A 23,007-nucleotide genomic window follows, 5' to 3' on the forward strand; every position below is an offset into this window, starting at 1 on the left:
CCCGCCGCGCGCCCCTTCAAACCCGCGGCTCCGCCAATCGCCGCGCGGACCGCTCCTGCCGCGCCCCGCCCCCCCGGCTTCTCCACCAATCAGCGCCCGGCGCCTCATTTAAACGCCTGAGCTGGCGGAGCACGGCCCGTGAGGGCTCGGCCGGGCTGCGGGATTGAATAACAAAACAACGCGCTTGGGCCGAGGGCCGTGCCCCGGAGATCTCTGCACATTGAAAAACAAACAAACAAGCAAACTAAAAAAACCAACAAACAAAACCCACCCAGAAACAACTAATAAATCAAACGAAACCAAGCTGTAGGGTTTTTTTTCTAAATAAATTTAATTTACAAAATATTTTAAAATCAAAAGCCGAATGAGACACGCACGAATTTGATCAAAACATCGCCTCATCTGTTTCTTTTTCATGAGCTTTAAAATTAAAAGACATACAGAGTACTGTGTTTCCATGCTGTTCAAAAAGAAAAAAAAGGAGGGGGGGCAAAAATCAAAACAGCACAAGCAGCCCCGCAGTAAATCCTGTGAAGCACACAATGTTAAGACAAAAGAACTTTACTTTTCCATAGCAAACAAAATTACACATAGGACTGAGTACTTCTACATTTACAGTACACTTCCTAGCTTTCCCTTACAGCAAAGGATTTCCCCTAAAAAGACAACTTTAAAGACTCCCATCTAAAATACCAACCTGTACAGATCACATTTAAAACACATTATCCCATATACCAGTGACAAAATATTGAGTTCTTTTCACCTTAGTCTTTCATATAAAAGGACCAACATTTAAACATGATCAAAATGGCTATGGGGGTTCAAAAATTTTTTTTCCTTTAATCCATCAAATAATTTTAAACCAAAACATTTCTTATGAATCATGAAAAAGACCCTATGAGGGCTTAAGCCAAACTACTGCCCTGCATTACATTCTGCCAGTGACATTCTTCAATGCACACGATGAAACAACCAAATCACTGTGAGACCGTGTTGTAGAGAAAGATCCCATGTGACAGCAGTCACAAGGACCTACAGATAAATGCACTCTATTTCCCTTTAGCTTTAGGCATACAAGGAATATGCACTTTGTATCAGGTAGGCATGTATGTTCAATATTTCACATATTTTATACTGTTCTCAGGAAAAAAAACCCTATTCGTCTACAACAGCCCTCTCAGAATTCATTCATAATTCTACATTCATGAACTCCTACACAGGAATTATTTTAAATTAAAAAACTTGAGGGTTACTTATTTCATTTATTCCTTAGCAGTCCATAACACATTTCATGTTCAATCAAGCACATTGTGAGGGGACTCCTTGGAAGCATTCTGCAGTTCTGGATGCTCTTTGACATTCATTATTAGGGAAAGGAGCTTAGCTCTTTGATGATAGCAAATAAATCTTTTGTCATCATAGTCTGGCACGACCCATCTTTAAAAACAACTTCCCGAATTATAGTCCAGACTAAAGTAGCACTATAATTTTAAGAAAACCACAGCCTTACAGAAGATATATCATCACCATTACAAAGACTGATGTTCAGCATGAAAAGAACCCATGAGAGACATACCTTTGTAAGAAAAGTGTCAGTGCTCAAATAAATAAACTGAACATAAAATCCACTAAAAGAATTAAAGGCAGTAACCCAGAAATTTGTATAGCAAAAAACATAGAATTCAATGTTTAAACAGAATGAGTGCAATAAGTTCTCAGAACCACACGTAGTTTGGAGTACCAACAAGGACTCCACTCTTCCTTCCAAAGGTCAGCATGTGGTAAAGACCAACTTTTTGCAATGTGCCACCAATCATCCTTTAAAAATATTTTTAAGAGACACTTCCTTCTTCCTTCTTCGGCAATAAAAGCTCAGCTGAGCCAATGACTGCCAGATAAAACATAGCCTTTATTGTAAATGCACCCTCCAGATCAACAGGACATGCACTCTCCCATGAATACATACACATATTAAAATGGAAGTGCCAGACACTAAGGAGTTTCGGCCCATGCAGCTGCAAAGTGCAGATCTCTGCCCTTCAACTCAGTCCTCTTAAGAACTATCCTCCATCAAGCTGAAACAAGATACTTCCACCTACCAAATGAAGTACCAGTCCATGAAAATTTACTTTGCTCATACATGAATTTTAAATAGATGTAAAGCCATATGAATTATAGCTCATGATATTAAATAAAAATAAAAACTATGTATCTAACACATAAGCTTTCCTATTTTCTTTCACTGTCAACTGGCAATGATCCAGCCTGACCAGCAGGTAAAAACACTAACTAGTATGGTTATCTGCAAATAAAAGAACACCAAAGAACTAGTAGGTCATTTTTTCCAGGAATGACTAGTAATTCTGGTCACCCAAACAAAGAGAGCACTCGTTTTTCTGAAAAACGAGTCCTTTTATAGTCCGGTTCTTGTTGGGCACCCAAGAAAATGAAGCCCTTCGGAAGTTATTGACCTTAATGTTTTCTGAATAAACAACTGAATAGAGGAAAGCCATTATTCAGAATATATATAAAAGGCACAAATATGAGAGAATTTTCAAAAGGACATTATCAAGTAAATATGACCAAATTTCCATTTTCGTATTTTCCTGGAGTGCCTTCCAAACAGACTGGAGTTTAAAAGAAACAATCAGTTACCGACTACTACTTAAGCCACTGTTTTGTCAAATCCTACAATACTTTTTTCTACTGTAGGACAGAAAAGACAAGGAATAACAAAGAGTTAGACTTTTTAGTCTGAGCACTGCACTGACAGCATTGATGTCGGGTTATTTTTACCAGTGCAATTACAAATGCATTAGAAATCATGTTCCATGTGCACACACGATGATATGAATGCGATACACACACGTCGACTTGAAAACTTCACATGTAACAGCCATTTTCAAGCCATGGAGTGCAAAGATGACAGAAACAGTTTTATTTTGAAAGAAGATGAAGGGGGAGTTAGAAAGCAGGAAGGGTAGTACTTGATAGTGTCCTTTCAGAAGGTGGCATTCAATGGCCTTGTTATTGCTGTGTATTTGCTAGTCTTCAGCTTCTTACCAGATATATTTACAGCATGTCAGTCTGAACATTCCCAGAGCACAGCTCTAAATTTTGCTTTAGAGATACAAACATAGAACAGTTAAACATATGTAGTCCTGTTTTAGAAACTGAACTTTTAAAGTTTAGGACTTCTATTGTGCTTCTTTGGCTAAGTCCTATTTAAATATTGATAACACTCACAATTCTATAATTCTGCCACTATTTAACAGCTAACAGAAATCTTTGGTGTGTTTAGGTTAAGAATCCATTAGGGTACAAGCTTCAAAATATGAACATTCAGGCAGTTCTGGCCCCTCTCCTGCAAACTGCTCAATACTGAAGTAGATGAGGATTAACAGAATTTAACACCAAAGTATCTGAATATGATTTAAAATGATCCATGCCGCTTGAGAGTTTGTAGAACTGTGATGACAAGAGAGCTTTTCACCACAGCTCACTTGTGTTCAGGTCACTGAATAAATTTAACAGTTACAATTATACATGTAAGTCCAGTTTCCCATTTTAAAGATTATATGAGATAATAATTTATGACTAGGGAAAGCTGGGGGGAAATTTGAAGTTTAATTCTCATCTTAATGAGAATCCTATGTAATTCTTGTGAGTAATTATGAAATTACTTCAGATAATTTCTTTGGCATCATATTCACCAAAAAACCACAGAACAATTATTTTTCAAGAAGGCTTAAAATAGAAAGCTTGATGAGGTTAAATTATACTAGATTTCATGGTAACACCAAACTTGTAGTTCAAAACGGTTCTTTTGAAAAAAAAAAACCCTTATGTTTAGTAAATAAAAAGCTAAAAATAATTAGATATAAAATACTCTTAAGAGTTTGACTTTGGTTTTATAAACACAGTACAAGAAAGTGAGAAACAAAACAATTTAATTAGCAACTCACAAGATATTTGTAATTATTGATTAATTGTTTTTTCTTAAATAGAAATTGAGCACTGTTCTGGAACAGTCTTTAAATTTCTCCCCTATCAGATAACCTGAAATGTGGGACTCGGCTATGACTTATGCTCTAACAAGGATGAACCACGTCAACCCTTCATGTCTGTTCATAGATTAAAATGACCTTGCGAATACTTCCTTTTCTTTCAAAGTCAGAGTGTGGGGTGCACTTTAGAAGACAAACAAGATTGAAAAAGCAAGAAAAAAAGGCATATTAAAATTATATAGAACTAAGTGTAGAAAATTAGACAATACCATTGTCTAGATCTTCCCACATTATTCAATATTAGAGATCAAGGAAGAACTAAGAGGCCAAATTTAAGCAGCCTAACTATACTCAGGGGTTATAAACACCCTGTTTAGTGTCTTCATAAAATATCACAGAATCCCTTTTCAGAAGAACCTAGTTCCTGTATTCACTGGCTAGACTCCAGAGTCCAGGTGACTTTAAAACCCTCCAAAAATGCCTGAGGGTTCAAGTAAAATTATATATTAATTTCTGTGTGAAACATAATTCAAAGTTTGTGTTTTATAGCCCTGCCTGCCCTTACAAATTTCAATTAATTTGATATAGTCCTTATTCTTTCAGAATGCTTTCTATTACACTTAAAACATTAACTTAAAGTGAGATGCAGAAAGGCAATTTTTTTAAATTAATAGCCAGATATGTAATGACATTTCTCAGCCACTATCCTTAAAAGATATTTAAGAGCATTATTTTTAAAAGACCATCTATAAGATTCTTAAAAACTCTTAAAATCACAAGAAACACTCTTTCAGTATGCATCAAAATGTGTCTAAATGTTCAAATATTATGTAAACAAATTGTTTTTCCAAAACTATGCAGAAGACTTGTGAGTCCAAATAAAATATAAAATATAAATCTTCATTGCCATATCAGCCTTCTAGTGGCTAATGGACTAGTAAATCAGGTGGAATGTTATGGTCTGATCATGAATGTTCATTGTTTGAAATATTCTGTACAGTAGGAGTTGTATCGAGCCCCAGTAAAGTTCCAAGATATGACTGGTCTCTGGGATCCAACATTTGCTCAGGCCTTACAGGATGAACAATATTTGCAGGCTGTGGAGTAAGAGTGTATTTCTCTAGAAATGCCAGGTCTGTGGCTCGCTGATACTCTGCCTGCTCAGGCTGTGGAGGCAGGATGCTGTGTGACTGAGCAGGATGCTGCACCAGCTCTGCTTGTGGGTCAGACATGGGAACTGGTACCAGAGTTACAGGCACACACACTTCTGTGGATACATTCTGTAGCAAAGTTTTGGCTTCAGATTGATATGCTTTGGACTGTTCCACATACTGTTTAGCCTCAGTTTGGTACACTTTGTCATCAGAGGTGTACTGCACTGGTAAGGAGACCAGCTTTTCCTCTGGAGAAGATGCCATTGCCTCTTCTGCAGCCTTTGATCCGTGAACATGATCAATATGATATTTCAGCTTGTCTTTTCGTTTAAATGTTGCATTGCAGTGTTGGCAATTAAAAGGTCGAGCATCTGAATGAATAACCATGTGTTTCGTTAACGTCTTCTTAATTCTGAAAGACTGATTACAGATTTGACACTTGTAGGGTTTCTCACCTAAAAAGACAGAGAAGTAAAAATCAGTTATTCTGAGTAACACCAAATCACACACAAATATGCAAATGCCTACATGAATTATGGTATAGAGACCTAGTGTAAAACAAGTTTACTGAAAACAAAGAGTGTATGTTTAGCATCAGTTTTGGAATTAAGGGAGCCACCAGAAGTTTGTTTACAAGTTATATGGCCATACTCTTCTCCTTATATGAAATTCTCTCAATAATTCGGATTTATGTTAGAATATAAACTAAATAAAAAAGAACAGTCTTTAAACTGTTATGATACAGGTATTAAATGAGCTCAGTTTGCATTTCCATATATTTCAAAAGGACAATCATGTTCCTAAACATAAGTCAGGAAAAACAAAGTCAAAACAGAAAGGACAACCCTTTCCAAAGGGATTTCAAATCCTTGTTTAGATTACCACTTGAAACATATTAATCTCTGGACCAAGAGACATTTAGAAGATCTGGGTAAATTGTGCAAGAACACACATCAGTAAAATAAAGGAGGAGGTGCAGAGAGTGTACTACAAACCTGTGGTGAGGATTATCAGTATTTCAGCTGATACATTCAGAGAGTAGAATTCAGGAATGACCAACATATGAGAATGAATAAAGTCTTGCTGCTTCCTCCTACTCTTGCCCTGAATGCTCAACAACCACAATGAATTAAATAACCGAACCAATACTGATGCATAAAAATACATTCCTACAAGTTTTGTGGTTTAGTTGGAGTTTTATTTTTACCTGAATGTGTCCTAAAATGCATTTCCAAACTTGATTTCCCTTTAAAAACTTTCTTACAGACTTCACACTGGTGAAATGTTGCTTTATATCTTTAAAGAAGAAAAGACATTTCATGTTAGATGCTTTTTTTGGTAACCAACTAACAATAAAGCTTGTGCACAGTCCTTTCTGAAATCTTTAACTGCAAAATAGCTAAATATCAAAGTTTCAAAATTCCCTCACATACGTTCCTATTTCTTGACATCTACATACCAATAAGGTCAATTAGATACTTTTTAATATTCAATCTTATTCTCTGTGGGATGCTACTTTAGTGTTCAAAGAGCAAGAGCCACTTTTCTGGCCCCCAAAATACCTTTAAGTACCACTTTTTCCTCAACATCCACAAGAAGCTATTACTTTGGTAGATTTAGGCCATAAATAAGGTTCTAGTAATGGTAGAATTTCTAGGTAGGCTACTGCCTAGTGAGCAAAAAAAAAAAAAAAAAAGAAAACAAGGACACAATGTGTTATACTTTTTAACATAGATCCATCTACAATGGCTTCTGCTCAACACTAATGAATACTAACAGGTTTAAAACATCTAATTTGACAAACAACTAGGTCTGCTTATTTCAAATCTCTGAAAGGCTTATATTGAGAGCTCAAGAACTTCAAAACCCTATTGCATTTTCAATTTACAGTTACAACTCAGGTTTCAAACTTTTTACCTACTTTCAGAGCCACTAATCTGCTGCCATTTTCTAAAATACCTTAAGTGTGGCATAATTCTCACAGCGCTTACATGGTGACTAATAATTCAGTTTTAACTAGTCTACAGTGACAAGAGCAAGCCATCAATTTAGAACGACACCGAGACAGAAAACTGACAGATTAAAACTTGATCCTTTTTAATACTTCTATTTAGTTAATTATGCTACAAAGAAAATATCTTGCTTAAATTGTGGAGGCAATTTTCTAACATCCACTTCAAACTGTAATAGTGATATCTCTACCACAACTAAGGTAACAGGCATGACCAACACACAGACTACTAGAATTCTGCTCAAACATCCCAACAAAATCCCTTCTAGTACGGAAGTATTTATGCAGTTGTAAAAAACCCACACTTACTTCTGCCAAACTTTTTCTCCTAGATGAACACTTTTATAATGAACGGTAAGGTGATCTCTACGGCCAAAACATTTTCCACATTCCTCACACTGATGTGCTTTTTCACCTACAAGGGCAAAATTCAATAAATCTTGGTTTAATCTTTTGGAATTTATTAAATGCCTAAGAGCTACCATTATAAAATATACAAAATATTTATGTTCCCAAAGTCCAGTCAATCAAGCTCTTCCACAGCTTACTTGGAGAAAGATTCTCTGCTATCGGAAAACAAAATTCAGGAAGTATGTTGGTTCTTTTTTACCACTTGTTATATATGACTAATACATATCATATATGACCATTTGTCATTCCTAAAAAGAAATTCATGTTCGAGTCAAGAGACACGTCCCCAAACAGCCACTACGTGAGAGGTATAAGACTAGGAATGCACTCCCTTCATTATGACCTGAAATGTGGTATCTTCAATAATTCAACTGTTTTAAAAGAGAAGCTTACTGAAACATACCAATGATTTTCAGCTACTAGTTTTTGGAACTTAAAAGTACACCATAGTATTTATCTTTTTAATTATCCTGATTTAAATAGTTACCTTTTCCTTTTATGCTGCTGTTTAAAAGTATCCTGATTCTTTTGAGTCATCTTGAGATCTTCCACAAAGTGGCAGAATATTTCTTCTCATGTAAGTAGGAGGAGTGTGGACAGTCAAAGAATGTAACTTTCTAGAGGGGGAAAAGCAAATAGAGCAGAAAAGAGGATTTTTTTTTTTTTTTGGTACTTGAGAGTTTTCAAAGATTTCTTTATTTGATAGCAGACATGATTTCAAATACCAAAAAAGAAGCTGTCCTTAAAAAAAAGGCTCAGGAAGTTTAGACTCTGATCACTTTCATATTTTCATGCTGCCTCCTAGTATTTTGCCTCCTAGAAGGCCACATTCCCTCTGGAAAAGTTACTGAAAAAGTCACTGGTGAATCTTTGCTCTTCCTATACATTTGATAACCTTTCTGCTCTTAGTGCAACAGTTTTTTGTTTTTCTTTCTCCTGATCATTCCCATCTGGCTGTTCTCAGGGCTGATTTCCTCAGTCTTCCTTCCCTCTGTCCCATAACAGAGACTTTAGAAACACCTCTTTGATGTTCTTACATTAAAGTGATCAGCGTACAAACTTTGACAGAGACTCTGACAGCTTCTTCTGTGTTGTGGTTATAATGTTTCACACAATTGCTATTAAAAAAAAGAAATCTGAACTCATTAAAAAATCCTCCTTTTTCACTATTGCTTTTTTATTTATTATTTTTAAAGCAATTCACTGTTACATGTTTTTGACTGTCCCTTGGCTTTCTATGTTAACATGGAGGAAACACTTGGCTTTTAAACCTTGAAAACACATAAGAGCAACCCTACTTAGTAGTCCTTAAAAATAGTGAGAGGAACTTTCATAAGGCCTAACAAACAATGCATGTACTGAAAACAAAACCCATAATTAATTTTTATTTGGTTTTATTTCAAAACAGTAATTTTGAAGACAATTTTCAAAGAAAATACCTACCTGAATGAATTTTTTTGTGTTTTGTCAGATGGTCGTGCCGAATAAATGTTTTCCCACATTCTTCACATTCATATCTCTTGTCATCATGGTGGACTCTTAGGTGAAGTCTGCATATTTGTAGTTATAAACAAACAAAAAAATGCAATTATGTTAACATAATCTGTACCGCTAATTCAGTGCAAAATACCAGAAAAATGCTTCATATAAGTATCAGGAAATAACTTTCAGATGAGGTACACTTTAACTGCTCTTAAAAAGCAAGAGAGAACAGAGCTGAACTCTCATATGTGTCATTAATTTAGCAGGATATTTTAGTCCTCTGCTTACTTTCTCGTTGAATAACAAAGATGCAAAAGTTTACGATGTGCAAGAAACTCAAGTTTGACATAAGATTTGTAGGAGACTGTCTGTGTTTAAACCAGTAATGTATTAAAAATTAAATAACTTCTTACAGACTATTAATATATTTTCAATATTTCTATATTTCAATGTTTAATAATGCACTCAGAGTTGGAATACTCCAAAACACATACATTACAAAGAACTTTATTGATAACATGAATGCATATTTATCAGCAAATAAGGAAAACAGCTTAGCAGCTTGTTTAATAAAAATCTGTACCTGTAAGAGCTTCCATGACGAAAACTCTGCCCACAAATACTGCAAAGATGAGGCTTCTCTCCACTGTGGATTCTCAGATGTTCTTTCAAAGTTGTTCTGTTTAACAGAAAAATTTAGGTAGTAAAACTTAATTTTAGGCAATTTCCCTCCCACATCTTTCCCAAACAAATGCAAGGTGTTTTTGCACAACACAGGAATCTTAAGCGAAGTGAATGAGGGGTAAGACTTTCTTAACATAATTGCATCTCATAACTAATCACCTACAGTTGTCATCCTTAATTTTATAGGTGATCAGAAAATCATATGCTACTTATGTCAAAAACTCAAAGCTAAAACATATTCAGAATCAAAGTATGCTAAATATTCTTCTGTTCTGCTGAAGTTCAAGTAGTCACTCAACTTCTTACCGTTCCCTGACAGATTTTCCACAGATGAAACATGTCCATTTCCTCTTTCCCCCATGAGTACATTCTATATGGCGCTTCAGATTCCCTGTATCATTAAACTGGCGGCCACAAATGTCACAGGGAAAAGGCCCTAGAAGCAGACAGACACATACAGCAGTATTAACTGCCAGCAAAACTAAATAAGATGCACAACCTCGTTACTTGTGAAAACCCTGAAAAGTTTGCAAACAAAAATTCTGTCTAACAAGTTATTAAAGTTTAGTGCAGTCAGCATACTTTAATTAGAGTTTGTGTACTTTCTGCTCAGATAAGTTATTTCTAATACCTGGTACTTTGACAAATCTCATTACTGTGCAGCAAAAATTTAGAATTAATAGTCAAAAGTAATTATGCCCACTTAGATTGCTTGAAAAAAACAAATTCCCATTACTATCAGCAATCTAGTTCCTACCCATCATAAACAATTCTTAGTTATAAAAAAGTCTTCAGAATACTTCAGGAGGAAAGGAAGAGATCTTTTGAAAACTTCAGAAAGAATCTGGCTCCATAGCTAAGAACAAACCAGTTTTAAAAACAAACTAAGCTTAAGTCTTCTTCTTCCTCAAAATTTTGACTTGTTAAGGTACAATAGAATGACTCAAAATCACCACTGAACAGAAAAGTAAAACCCAACTAACAAAAAAAACCCCAAACAACTCTGCCACAAAACTAGAAGAGAGAACTGGAAAAGGAGGTGAGGTGGAAACCAGAATGATCAGAACATACAGTAGTGGGGCAAGCTTTTACTTTAAATCTATTGTTTACATGTCAGAAGGAGGTTTCTATACCGAGATGGAATTTTTCTTGATGTTTCAGTCTTGCAAACCGGGATTTAAAATGCTCTTCACAATAGGTACACTTGAAGGGTTTATCCTGAGAGTGAAGGATCATATGCTCTTCCAAATGAGGTCTTCGAGTGAAAGATTTCTTGCAAATCTAAAATGATAATACACTCTGTCAAAGATATATCAATTATAACCCGATGTTTTTACCATTCATAAACTCTTAGCAGTTAATTTCATCTGCTCTCTGCACCAACGGAAGATTAAATAGGTATTCTTCAAAACTTTACTTGTGAAGCCTTGCAGTCAACATCCAAACCAATCTGTGTTCTACATAAGCCACAGCAGATTGCCCTGTATAAATTAGGATGCAGATCTACGTCAGCGTAAATCAAACTACTGCCAACTCCTGCATGCAGTTATATGTTCCTCCCCGCTCCTTCTTTCTGACTCCAGCACTTACCAGACTCTTTTCCTAGGATATTTTAATACGGTAATTCAGCAGAAAATAAGCCAATGTAAAAAAAAAAAAAAAAAAAAAAAAAACGAATAGCTATGACTTGGTTTCAGATGCGGAAATAGCTCAGCGGTACTGCAGTAAAAACTGTTGTAGTACAGGCTACTGTAGAATCAGAGTCATACCTGCCCCTTTATTTTCTCTGGGAAATTCTCTTATGGCAGAGAAAATGCCAATAACAACAAAGAAGTATAACTCAAAATATATTTTAGAACTATAGAACTCCACAGGGCTAAAATTATGTGAGTTTCTCTGTGCTGTTTTCAGATTAACCAAAACTTAAATGTACAAGAATTGTTAGTAGTGATTGAAGTAAGTATGCAGTACAATTACAGAATTGAAGCCACAGCTCAAATTTAGGCATTTAAACCAGGTATTACAATTTATCATCAGGGTCCTATGCTGCAACATAAATCAACACAGTTCTCACTAACTTCACTGTGAAACTCTTGACATTGTTTATAAGAGCTGAATTTAGTACTACCCAAGGCGCATATATTAAATCCTGCAATCACTTTCTCAGAGGACACCTGAATAAGGAAATCAAAAGCAACTTTATTTGTTTAAAAACTCATTAATGTAAAACATAGGTGTAAGAAAATCCCATACCTGGAGAAAGTATAATAGCCTTCTTGCTTTTCTTTACTATTAATACTCTATTGTTTCTGTATTTGTTCGTATTCCTCAAGGATTAAAGTTTGGTCACCAAATCCTGGTGTTCACACATGGACTACAGCATAAACCAACAACCTGAATGAATCCTGCAGCTTACGTCTGTGGCACCTCAGCTCTCAAAATGTACCACACAACCTGAAAACAGTCACAGCACTGCACCCAAGGGTTCTGTTCAATCTCCAAATGCTATAAAAGCTAAAATTCTACCCCTGCTTTCAATTCAAGTGCATTTTCAATGCACATAACCTATACAAGAGCAGCAGCTCACTTTTTAAATTTCTGTTTACAATTGTCAGGAAAGAAAATAAACCCACAAACCACAAAGTGGAGTTTATCAAATCACTCATCTGGGAAGCATTCTTTCCCAGGATGAGCATCAACAATGTGGCATGATTGATTCCCACTATTACAATGTTTCTCATCTAGTAAAAAACAGAATCTGTAACACGTTTGCACAATACAACTTCATCTGGAAGTTGGTCAACCACGTAACACATCCAACCGCAGTCCCACCATCAAGAGACTGAACACTACAAATTTCTACAGCTGGTATCTCCCAACCTCCTACTAATGTTTATAAGTGAAAGTTCCCAAACAAAGTAATTATGTTAGGGCACCTAATATTACAGACATACAGCAGCACACAGCAGCTTGCATAAACAAAACAGCTACCCCGAAAAAGTAAATCAATTCCCTTAAAAAAACTCCTAAACAACAAACCTCCACATTTGAAATTTTAAAACATTCCGTGGCAGCATATAGATAGAGAATGGAAATTCTACAAATTCCTTTTTAGAGTAGATGTAGTTTCACACATATAAACCTCTCCTGGGGGAAATCAAGGGCGGTATTCTATGATTTTACAATTAGACATAAATTTAGTACAAATTTACAACTCTGTTGACACACATATGTAGATAAATGAGAAAGTGTTTTGTATTTTCCTCACTATTGAGAGCCTTTCTAGAACAGGATCCTTTATAGTCACTGCTTGATGCACATACTTAACAGGAGAGTAACTACTCTGTTCTAAAAGTATTCATAAAACTCAAGTCTAATCATTTGCAAACTGATATATTTGAATAACAGTAATAACGGATCACATTAAAAAATACTGCCTCTATTTGAGAATTCAAATTGGTATTATCTACCTGACCAGAGGCTGTATATGCAGATAAAGCTCAGTCTTTAAATCAGCACATAGAAGAAATTTATACCATCACTTACAAAGCCTTCTGAGATTTCACAGAAACACATATCATATTTTCACTTAAATTCACAAAACAGAGACTCTATATAAAACAAATAAAAGTACTGAAGATTACTTACATCACATTTCCAACCTTCACTCTTTGTCTTCTTGATAGAAAGAAATTCTTGTACACTCTCTGGATGAAACCTAGTAAAAAGACAGAAGCTGAAGGTAGTCATTGCTTTCTGAGATGAAAATCACATGAATACTAAATATCTATTTCTAAACTTCAGATGTCATGACAGTTCATGACACTTGACATTGAAACAATTCTGGTGCACAATTAACTGGAAAGCAGTGTTGAATACGGACTCCTGTAGCATCTCATATGACTCTTGATAAGATAGTTTCAATTATCATGCCTTATGGATATTTATAAAGACAGAAGAAAAAACCAGTATGTAAATAATACCTTATAATTAGGCCTGTCATAAACGAATTATTCACCTGAAAGAATCTGAATGGAAATGGTTTAGCCCCCTATTATCATCAACAGTAATTCACATCTAAAACCAAAGAAGATATTTTATTCTGCCTCCAAATTAAAAGCATCACAGGCAGTTATTAAGACTGACATGTTCTGATTGTGCTAGCTAATCTGAAAGATTCTAAAGTTTATAATAAAAAACCTATGGCAGAACTCTCACAGAAACCTAGGGCAGGTTAGGTGATACCGTTAATCCCCATGCCCTCTGAAAAGACACTTGTTTGAAAAAAATGCTTATAAAAATAATGCAGAATATGCTGTGTGCATACATACATTTATCTCCACTTTTAAAGTGAAATGTCAGACACATCTGCTCATACTTGCCTCTTCACATGCTTTGCTAAAGTCTTTTTGCTTGCATGCAGCTTATTGCAGTAGGGGCATTTGTGTTCCTTCTTATGAAAGTCAGTATCACTGGAGTGTTTCTTTCTGTGCACTGTCAGGTTGGACTTTGTTGAGTAGCGCTGGTGACATATATCACATTCAAAAGGCTTCTCCCCCGTGTGCACACGTGTATGGCTCTCGTATTTGCCTGTACAACAACAAAAGAAAATCTGTTAGCATGAACTGTAACAGGTATCACCAACCATACAGGTCTGGGGTTTGTTCAATAATCTCTCAAATGCAGTCAAGCTCTAAGTATCCTCCACAGGCATCTAAAGATGCCTAATGGTTATCACCAGCAGGAAAACTGTAGTTGATCCGAGGTTCTTCCATACACTTCCACCTTCATGTTAAACCTGTGTGAGGGTTACGAGCCACTCTTATTCAACCCCACAGCACAGTCTGTTCTGAAGTACTGGAAGTTATACTACTATTCTTTCATTACACTGATTGTGAAGTACCTTTGCAGAATGGGAACAGCCTGGTAACAAGCTGGTATTTTTAAGGTACTTTCAAATAGCAAAACACTGACCAAATGATGCACAACCTTGCACAGTACCTGTATTTGAGACCCCACATACTACTATAAAAAAAATACTACTCTCTCATTTTGCCAGTTTTGTCCTACTCTGCAGATCCACCTACCTCAAGTCAACAGCAGGTTCTCTGCTTTGTACTAGGTTTTATTTTTTCCTCTGCAGAATATCCATGTATTCTTTAATATATTACTATAAATCTATGAGCTTCTGTAGCTCATAAATGTAACATACAAATCAATTGTCTACTGTAATACAAGCTTATAGAAAAATACTTTATGTATCACTTGTTTTAGTGCATGCTCTCATGTAACTTTTGAGCACATTTCTAGGATTCTAAGTTATGAAAGTGGAAAGAGAAAAGGACTCCCACTGTGTGCAAAACCAAAACATACCATTACAACCCTAAATACTCACAAGACATTTATTTCTGCACAGCAGCTTTTACACCCCTTGCTAACAACGAGAATTCAGATCAGTAGAGAGAAATAAATGTAGTGTTTGCAGATTTTTCAAATAATGCACTCAGACCATTTATTGAAACTGTTTAGCACCACAAACATAACAACTTAATACACACAGAAAAATCAGCAGCACACTGGATCAGTGGGACAATTCAGAAATTCCTCTCTAGGACCAAGAAAAAGCTCAGTTTATTTCCCATACAAACAGCACCACCGTATGGTAAAGAGGAATGAGATCAACCTAACTCACTCTTACCTATTCGATCAAATTTTTTGTCACACTTGGGACATTGTAGTAGTTTTTTGCTACTGCTTTGAATGATCACTGGAGCTAAGCCTTCAGGAATATTCCCCATTGAATCAACTGCCTCAGAACCCTCTTCAGTATCATTCTGTTCCTTTTCACTCTGTTCTTCAAATTCCGAATCTTCACCTGACATTTCCTCTTCCTGTCCCTCTTCATCCACATTGCACTCACTTTCACTGTCTTCAAATTCACTTCTCTCAGATGTCTCCTTGTCAGAACTGACTTTTTCCAAATTGCTGTCAGAGGCATCAGCACTTTCATTGTCACTGATATCAAATTTAGCTGGACATTTACGGCTTCTTGTAGAGCGTCTATTGGAAAAGCTGGCCTTCTCAACCATTTTTAACCCATGTTTTCTTTCCAGTGAAAGGGATCGGTGGGCTTTAGTCAAATGATTTTCTAAGGATTTCTTGTAACAGAAACTTCGACCACAAAAAGTGCACTGATGGTTATTTAATAGTTTACCTGACAGTTCAAGGAATGTTTCTACTGGTGTAGGTGCATCAGTTACCACATCAGTCTGTACACTGGAAACACTTTCGTTATTTAGTAACTTCACTGCGTCTATGATATCTAAAAATTTTGCTGCTTCCAGCACTAATGGAATTTCATTTTTATACACAAAAAACTCAGAAGTGTAGAGAAACTCAAGCAAATGCTGAAACACAGAATGAGTTACATGATCTAATGTGACGACATCAGTGCTTGGATTTTTGCTCAAACAGGCATGAAAATAACTACTCCCAACAGCCACAACAACTTTGTGAGCGCTAAATTCTTTCCCTTCTACAATTATGAGTAAATCACAAAATGATGGATGTTTCTGTCTATCATCATTTAAGTATTTCAGTAGGTTTTTGTTATACTGCAATGAACTCAGGAGCTTCCTTTGCTCTGGTGACGGTGAAAGCTCTTGGGAAGATTCAATCTGATCTGCAGGAGCTATTTCTGCAGACTTTGAGACAATTTCTTTCGCACAGTCCACTACAAGAATCTGTTCTGAAGTATCTTTCTCATGGCCAAGATGAACTTTTTCGTTTAGACTTGCAGCGAGCCGTCTCCTTTTCTTCATTGCAAAAGTGCAGCTTCAAGATCAGGAGCTTCATAGGTGATCAGCAAAGAATTCCTGTGACGACTTGGTTCTTCTCCAGACCTTTAAGAAAACATGCAACAGTAATTTCATACTCTGCAAAAGAATTACGATAAAAAATAGCACTTAAGCATTACTTCCTTATTAATGCTTTCTGTATTTCAGTCTTAGTTTTATCTATCCTGCATAACTTAGGCTTTTATTAAATCACTAAGATCTATTCTCTTTGCGTCCCAGACCACAGCATAACCTACTCGCAGCCAGAGAGCCGGCACTGCCTATTATTAGCTCTAAGGCGGCGGCTGGAGCTGGCTCCGCTCGGCTCCCAGCCGCATTTAGCCCGTGCAGCGCTCCGGGGCGGGCGTGCACTGTTGTTATTATTACACCGAAGCTCACTCGCTTTCCGCTTAACCCCGACAGGGCAAAGCCTCCCCAGCTGCTCCTCGGGCCGGCCCGGACCCGCCCGGCGCCTGCGGGGCGGCGGGGCCCTGTGTCCCCGCCGAGTGTGCCCCGCGGCCGCGCTCCCGGCCCGGGGCCGCCGCCTTTGTCCCCGCGCCCAGGGCAGGGCCGGCCCGAGGAGACGGCGGCACAGAGCCCGGAGCGCAGAGGGCGCACCCCGCCCGCGGCGCTTAAAATGGCCGCGCCCGTCCCCGCGTCCCGTCCCCCTCCCCCGGTGCTGCTCCGCGGGCTCCCTTCACGCACCTGCGGGCTCCGGGGTCCCCCCGGGGCCGCTCGGCCGCCCGACGCCGCTGCTCCAGTCCCGCACCGAGCCCGCCGCTTCCGGGCCCCGCCGCCCGCGTCAGCGGGTCACGGCGGCGCTTCCGAGCCCCGGAGCGGGAACCGCAGCGCGGCTGCGCGGGCGGGGCCGCGGCCGCCTCAGCGCCGGGGCCGGGACGGGCACGGGGCACAGGGCCCAGCAAAAACAGCGTGTCAGAGCCAGCAGCGCTCGCTCTAACAGCCGGCCGGCGGTGGCGACTCGGGATGGCCGAGCGCTGCTCCACAGCGCTGCTTTGAATTCGCTTTCTGCTCCAAGTGTTTTGAAGCGCCTCGCATAAGGGCTTGTCAGTTTCCCTCCCAGCTGTCGTGCTTCCCGTAGCTCGTGAATGTAATATACAAGTCAAGTGTCTACTGTAATACAAGCTTGTAGAGAAATACTTTATGTATCACTTGTTTTAGGGCATGTTTCTCGTGTAACTTTAGAGCACAGAACTAGGATCCTGAGTTAGGAAAGTGGAAAGAGAAAAGGACTTCCACTGCGTGCAAAACCAAAACATACCACTACAACCCTAAATACTCACAAGCCATTTATTTCTGTGCAGTAGCTGTGCTTTTACACCCTTTGCTAACAACGAGAATCCAGAGCAGTGAAAGAGAAATAAATGTAGTGTTTGCATATTTTTCAAATAATGCACTCAGATCATTTATTGAAACTGTTTAGCACCACAAACACAACAACTTAATACACATAGAAAAAGCAGCAGCACACTGGATCGGTGGGACAATCCAAAAATTCTGATTTTCACTTTCCAGGACCGAAAAAATACTCAATACTACTGCTTTGAATTTGCCTTCTACTTGAGAGTTTTAAAGCACTTCACATAAGTTCTTATGAAGTTCCCTGTTTTCATGCTTCCCAGGAGACAAAAAGAGCAGCTCCAGGAGTGCCCCTGGCTTGGGAGGATCCACTCAGGGTGCAGATCATCAGCCTTCTGTTCTATCTCCATCCTTCCCGAGATAACCAATTGCTAGTGACAATGTGACACTGAAAATGGGTTTATTTTCCTGACAGCTTTAAAGGAGGATTAAACTTTATTCCACTGCATGTACTCTGTATTTATGACCTGTAAATTGACAGTGATTGTCACCCAGTATAACAAACACAACATGACTTGCAGGTGTTGCATTTTTCCATAAAAACACTGAAAATTGTCAAAGCATTTGTTATGTTCTGAGTGTTGCTGAACTGCCTGTACTCTCAGCACTGCATTTTCATTGAAGTCTACTATTATTTCACTTCGAGGATTTTTTAATATGTATTAGTATATTACAAATATAATATATTTTAATACTAAACTATTTCAAATAATATTTTAAGTAACATCAGTTCTTTCATTTAGTTATTATTCTTAAGTGAAACAGTGGCATCGATATAAATAGAACAATCAATATTACTATGGTTTTCTTACACTGAAGACAAATACATGCTTGTGCTTGCCCAACTTTTATTTCTGTACATAGCTAAACTGTACATAAACTTAAAAATGTTTCTCTATTTGATAAGTTTCTCCATTTTGCATGGGAAGAGCAAGTTCTGAGAGCAAGGCACTGTAAATTTTAAGCTGAGCTTTACATTTCACTCTAATCTGAATAGCAGGCTCATAAAGACATCATTAGTGGGTATTGGCTTCCTGGCTCTTGCAGTTTCCATAGCAAATAGCATCATTTGGAATGTATAAAACTATGTGCTTCATCAGTTTTCACGAATGAATTGCATAAGGAAAATGCAGCCTTGATGAGAACTATTTTGCCAGCAAGAGTAACCAAGCTAGGAAAGTGTTCCACAGAACAGCCCTGACACTTGCTTGGTTTCTTCTGTGTTGTTGGGGGGTGTAGGAAGGGGGTTTCGCTTCGTTTTGGAGTTTTTTTTCTTTATTTGTTGCTAATATTATTTACTCTGTGTTGAGTCCAATGTGGCTTTTTGGCAGTCTACAAAGCATCTATGTCTAATTGCCAAATTGTACAAGTTCAGCAGGCATTTTGACTTAGCACAAGCCTAGGTAACACTTTTTTTCTCTTGCTGTTTTATGATACACAAAGGACTTAGTTCAAAGAGAAGTCATACAGTGCTAAGTGATCCATTACCATGCCTGGCATTGCCGCAATAATTACACTCTGGAAACAAGATGTCCTTGAACTCTCAGGTCATTATGGTTCTTTCAGCATTAAGTCTTTCACAGTTAAAGTGGTACATGCAAAATGTAACTATATTAATCCTTTTTTTTTTCCTATGCTTTTTACTAAATTATCTTGCCAGTTAATAGAATATCCCACATAGATTAAAAAGCTGACTTTTATGCTAACTAGAGGCAGCATCAATCCAAGAATAAGCACTTGCTCACCTCTGCAAGACTGTACAGAATTTGCAAATGCAGCTGCTTAGATTTGTCGAAGAAAACAGCATATTTATCAAATAAAGGGCCTTGAATTTTTGGAAATTCAGAAGCAGCTTTGTGCAAGAGAGTTTGGTGTTGGAGGAGACAGTTTCATCTCGAAATGCTTGTTCTACAGCTCACTTCTGAGATACAGTGAAACTAGAAATGACAGATATTTTAATCAAATGCCATTTAAACAAAGGACAGATAGGTAATCAACTCGGAAGTTAAGCACTTAGCTGCCAACCAAACAGAAATAAAATTACATTAAAATACCATGCAAGTTTTAAGACCTGACCGAGTAATTTCAATTTATTCCCAATATATCCTTTAACAGCTGATCACTGCAAGTATCCAGTTGTAAATCTAGTAGCACAAACAAACACATCCTCTTCCAGCCACCTTTACTTTGGCCGCAACATTTTTGCTAAGGTAAATGTCTCTCTAGGAATTTTGTAGCTAATTTGCCATGGGTTCACACTGCTGAAACATGACCCATGCTGTCATTCTTCCTTTTTGTATCCCAGATGTGTCAGTGATGGGTGGGGCCTAGGGAGAAACCCACAAAGCCTATATTTCCTCCAGTCTGAGATTTTTCTGTATTTTACTGCCAATCACCACATACACACAAATGTTTCAAATTAAGCTGTGAAGTGAAAGGGTTATAAGATTGTCTAGAGACTCCAACCAGTTTTCTAGCCAACAGTGCTGAATAAAGTCCATTGCTGGAACCATTGCCAAGAAATTCTTTCACATAGGCCATGAAAAGACCACCCAGGTCTCTTGATTCAGGACTCTCTGGGGCACTAATCAGCTGGAGGCTGGTTGTACTATTTATGGATGTTTGACATGTGAATCATGTTGATCAGGCTTCTCCTCTTGTCTTTCTCTTTAAAGTGCAGCAAGTGAAATGTGGAGAGAAGGTCAGATCCACTCTGACTGTATCAGCCTGCCTCACTCCATCTGGGAAGTTTAGTGCAAGGAACCTCTGCTTGGGTTTTGTTCTCTGGAGTGTTCTGTAGGCAGACATGGGTTGAATAACAATGATCTTGGCCATTGCCATCCCTTTCTGGGGGATTAATGCAGTGTGGAAGTTGCAGAGAGCTGTATGGTCACAGATTCCACAGAGCAAATTTCCTCCTGGAATGCTAATCCAGTGCAGCCCTGAGGTGAAATTAGCAGGGGCTAGGAACAAGACAGTCAGTGCTGTCACAATACTGCAGATGTGCTAAGTCTGTGAACTCAGTACTAGGCTAGTTCTATGAGTAGATTCATAGGTGCACTGCATTGCTTTCACACTTTGAAAAATATATCCACTGGGGAAATCCTTGGGTAGAGAGAAATTGCCCATGTACTTTCCTGCCATCCGTGCCTGCTCCACCCAATCCACTAGTGCTTGGCAGTCCAGAGGAAAGCTGAATGAAAGAGAATAACACTGGAGGAAATATCTGTCTGCCCTCTACTGATGTAAGTCTTAAGCAGTGTAACAAAATTATTGTAAATCAAAGCTGTACTCCCAGCCTGAAGCTGTGTAAAGAATAAACAAGGACTTAACACATTTTTTGTTGTTGTTTTGGGTGATTCTTTCAACAGAGCACATTAAACGTTTTGCAATAATATACCACTAGCATCAAGAGGTGTTTTCCTTTAAGCAAGGCAAGAATTAGGGAGAAATGTAATATCTTTTATTAGTTCAGATGGTTCATGTCACTATTGGAAATAAAAACAGTGCCCCAGTTTTGGGCACATGACCTTGAGAAGGATTCATGTGCTCAAAATCATCTTTTATTTTTCCAGCCATAGGTACTCCCCATTGTCTCTCCCAATAAATCCTGCCTTGTTTATAGCCTTAAACCATTGTGACTGCAACAATATTATCAAATTTTCAGTAAAACAAACAAAACCAGACTTTTCTGTACATACATAATGCTGGTTTCCAAAAAGGTACTATGGCAGTGTAGAGAGTAAGCAGCTTGAAAGGGTTTCTCTGTCTTACATTGCTGCATTTCCATTGCACTGCATGATGAGGACCTGTAAAGCTGCTGGAGCACCCTGTGTGCTGAGGCCCTATTACGAGACAACAAGAATTCCAGTAATGGAGGGTAGCAGAGAGCTGATGTCACTGTCACTTTTTTCAGTCAACCAGAAACCAATTATCCCTGGCTGACAGGCCCAATTAAATCATCGGGTAGAGGGAAATGCCAGCTATCCTCCCCTAGAGTTAGGTAATTGGGGCTTTATTACAGTCAGACCTGGTGCTGTCTGTTGGGCCACAGAATACAAGTAAGAGTCATTCTAGTCTGTTTCTGTTTCTTTCTCCATCCTTTCCACAAGCATTAATCTATTTTTAATCTCTAAAAAAAGTAGTTGCATTTTATATAAAAAATAATAATATTTATATATATATTCTCTGTCATAGCGTGAACCTGAAGATCCTTCTACCTGTTCAAGTTTATAGAGAACGTGAAGTTAGGAGTTCTGCCATGGTGTGTACTGATTTATACTTAAGATCCCAGGTTTTTTATCTAGTACTCTTGCAAGGATATAGGAAGTTTTCAGCTCATACTACTTCAAAACTTAAGAGCATGTTTGACATAGTATTAGGCTGATGTACTGAGGGGTTGCCTAATTCACTGTATGGATAGTTTGGAGCTGAAGAAATAAGGCACTAAGATGTCTAAGTCCATTCTTGTTCAGGTTAACACTTTGCTGTGGCCCACCAAGGCCTTAAGGAAAGCATTGCTTGCAATGACACAAGGAAAAGCTCCTGAACTAGCTAGTTCATTTTAACTACCAAGTCTGAATACTTCTTTAATATTATAAGTAGTGCAGCTACTCTAACACCAAGGTCCAGATGAGCTAAATGCCCTGCATCTGTCACCCAGCCTAGCTCATTTAGACCACGGCACAATGCAAGCAGACTATTTATGCCTGGAGAAGAACACCTTCTTGAAGTCCATATGAAACAGAACTGTGTTCCCAAGGAAAGCCACCTCCTGTGCTTCCCACAATGCAGTTCTGACACATGCCTGTCCATCCTATTGATCGGCAATTCCTCTGCCAAGTCAGAAAAGACCTCTGCTGTACTTGCAGCATCTCTGTTGATGCTACCAGAGCCAACTTACATCTGTCTGTGCTGGATGTGGCAGATGCCATTGCATTTGAGCTATACAGTCAAGCACTTGCAGAACACTTCCATTGCCCAGTAGAAAGCAGAATTTGCTGCACAGGTTAAGCTACAACTACATGTGTGGAGAAACATATATG

General features: G+C 38.1%; 1 protein-coding gene across 4 annotated transcripts; it reads right to left on the minus strand.

Moving 5' to 3' along the window:
- Positions 1-305: 305 nt before the first annotated feature.
- Positions 306-22,044, minus strand: ZBTB41 (zinc finger and BTB domain containing 41). Of its 4 annotated transcripts, XM_027880386.1 has the most exons (12): positions 21,737-22,044; positions 19,708-19,899; positions 15,448-16,684; positions 14,132-14,339; positions 13,398-13,467; positions 10,883-11,030; positions 10,056-10,185; positions 9,649-9,744; positions 9,027-9,133; positions 7,482-7,587; positions 6,369-6,457; positions 306-5,616 (listed from the first exon to the last, which is right to left on the minus strand). In XM_027880386.1, the coding sequence occupies exons 3-12, from the start codon at positions 16,568-16,570 to the stop codon at positions 4,973-4,975; spliced, it is 2,721 nt and encodes a 906-aa protein (XP_027736187.1). In that variant the 5' UTR covers positions 16,571-16,684; positions 19,708-19,899; positions 21,737-22,044; the 3' UTR covers positions 306-4,972. The 4 variants fall into 4 exon arrangements, with proteins under 4 accessions (XP_027736187.1, XP_027736185.1, XP_027736186.1 ...); XM_027880384.1 differs by lacking the exon at positions 21,737-22,044 and having other exon boundaries at positions 15,448-16,651; positions 19,708-21,536; XM_027880385.1 differs by lacking the exons at positions 19,708-19,899; positions 21,737-22,044 and adding an exon at positions 17,287-17,364 and having other exon boundaries at positions 15,448-16,647.
- Positions 22,045-23,007: the final 963 nt, after the last annotated feature.

Source organism: Empidonax traillii, unplaced genomic scaffold, assembly GCF_003031625.1.
Source record: "Empidonax traillii isolate 1590-97213 ecotype Southwest subspecies unplaced genomic scaffold, ASM303162v1 scaffold69:size3087049, whole genome shotgun sequence".
In the NCBI taxonomy this organism is placed as follows: domain Eukaryota; kingdom Metazoa; phylum Chordata; class Aves; order Passeriformes; family Tyrannidae; genus Empidonax; species Empidonax traillii.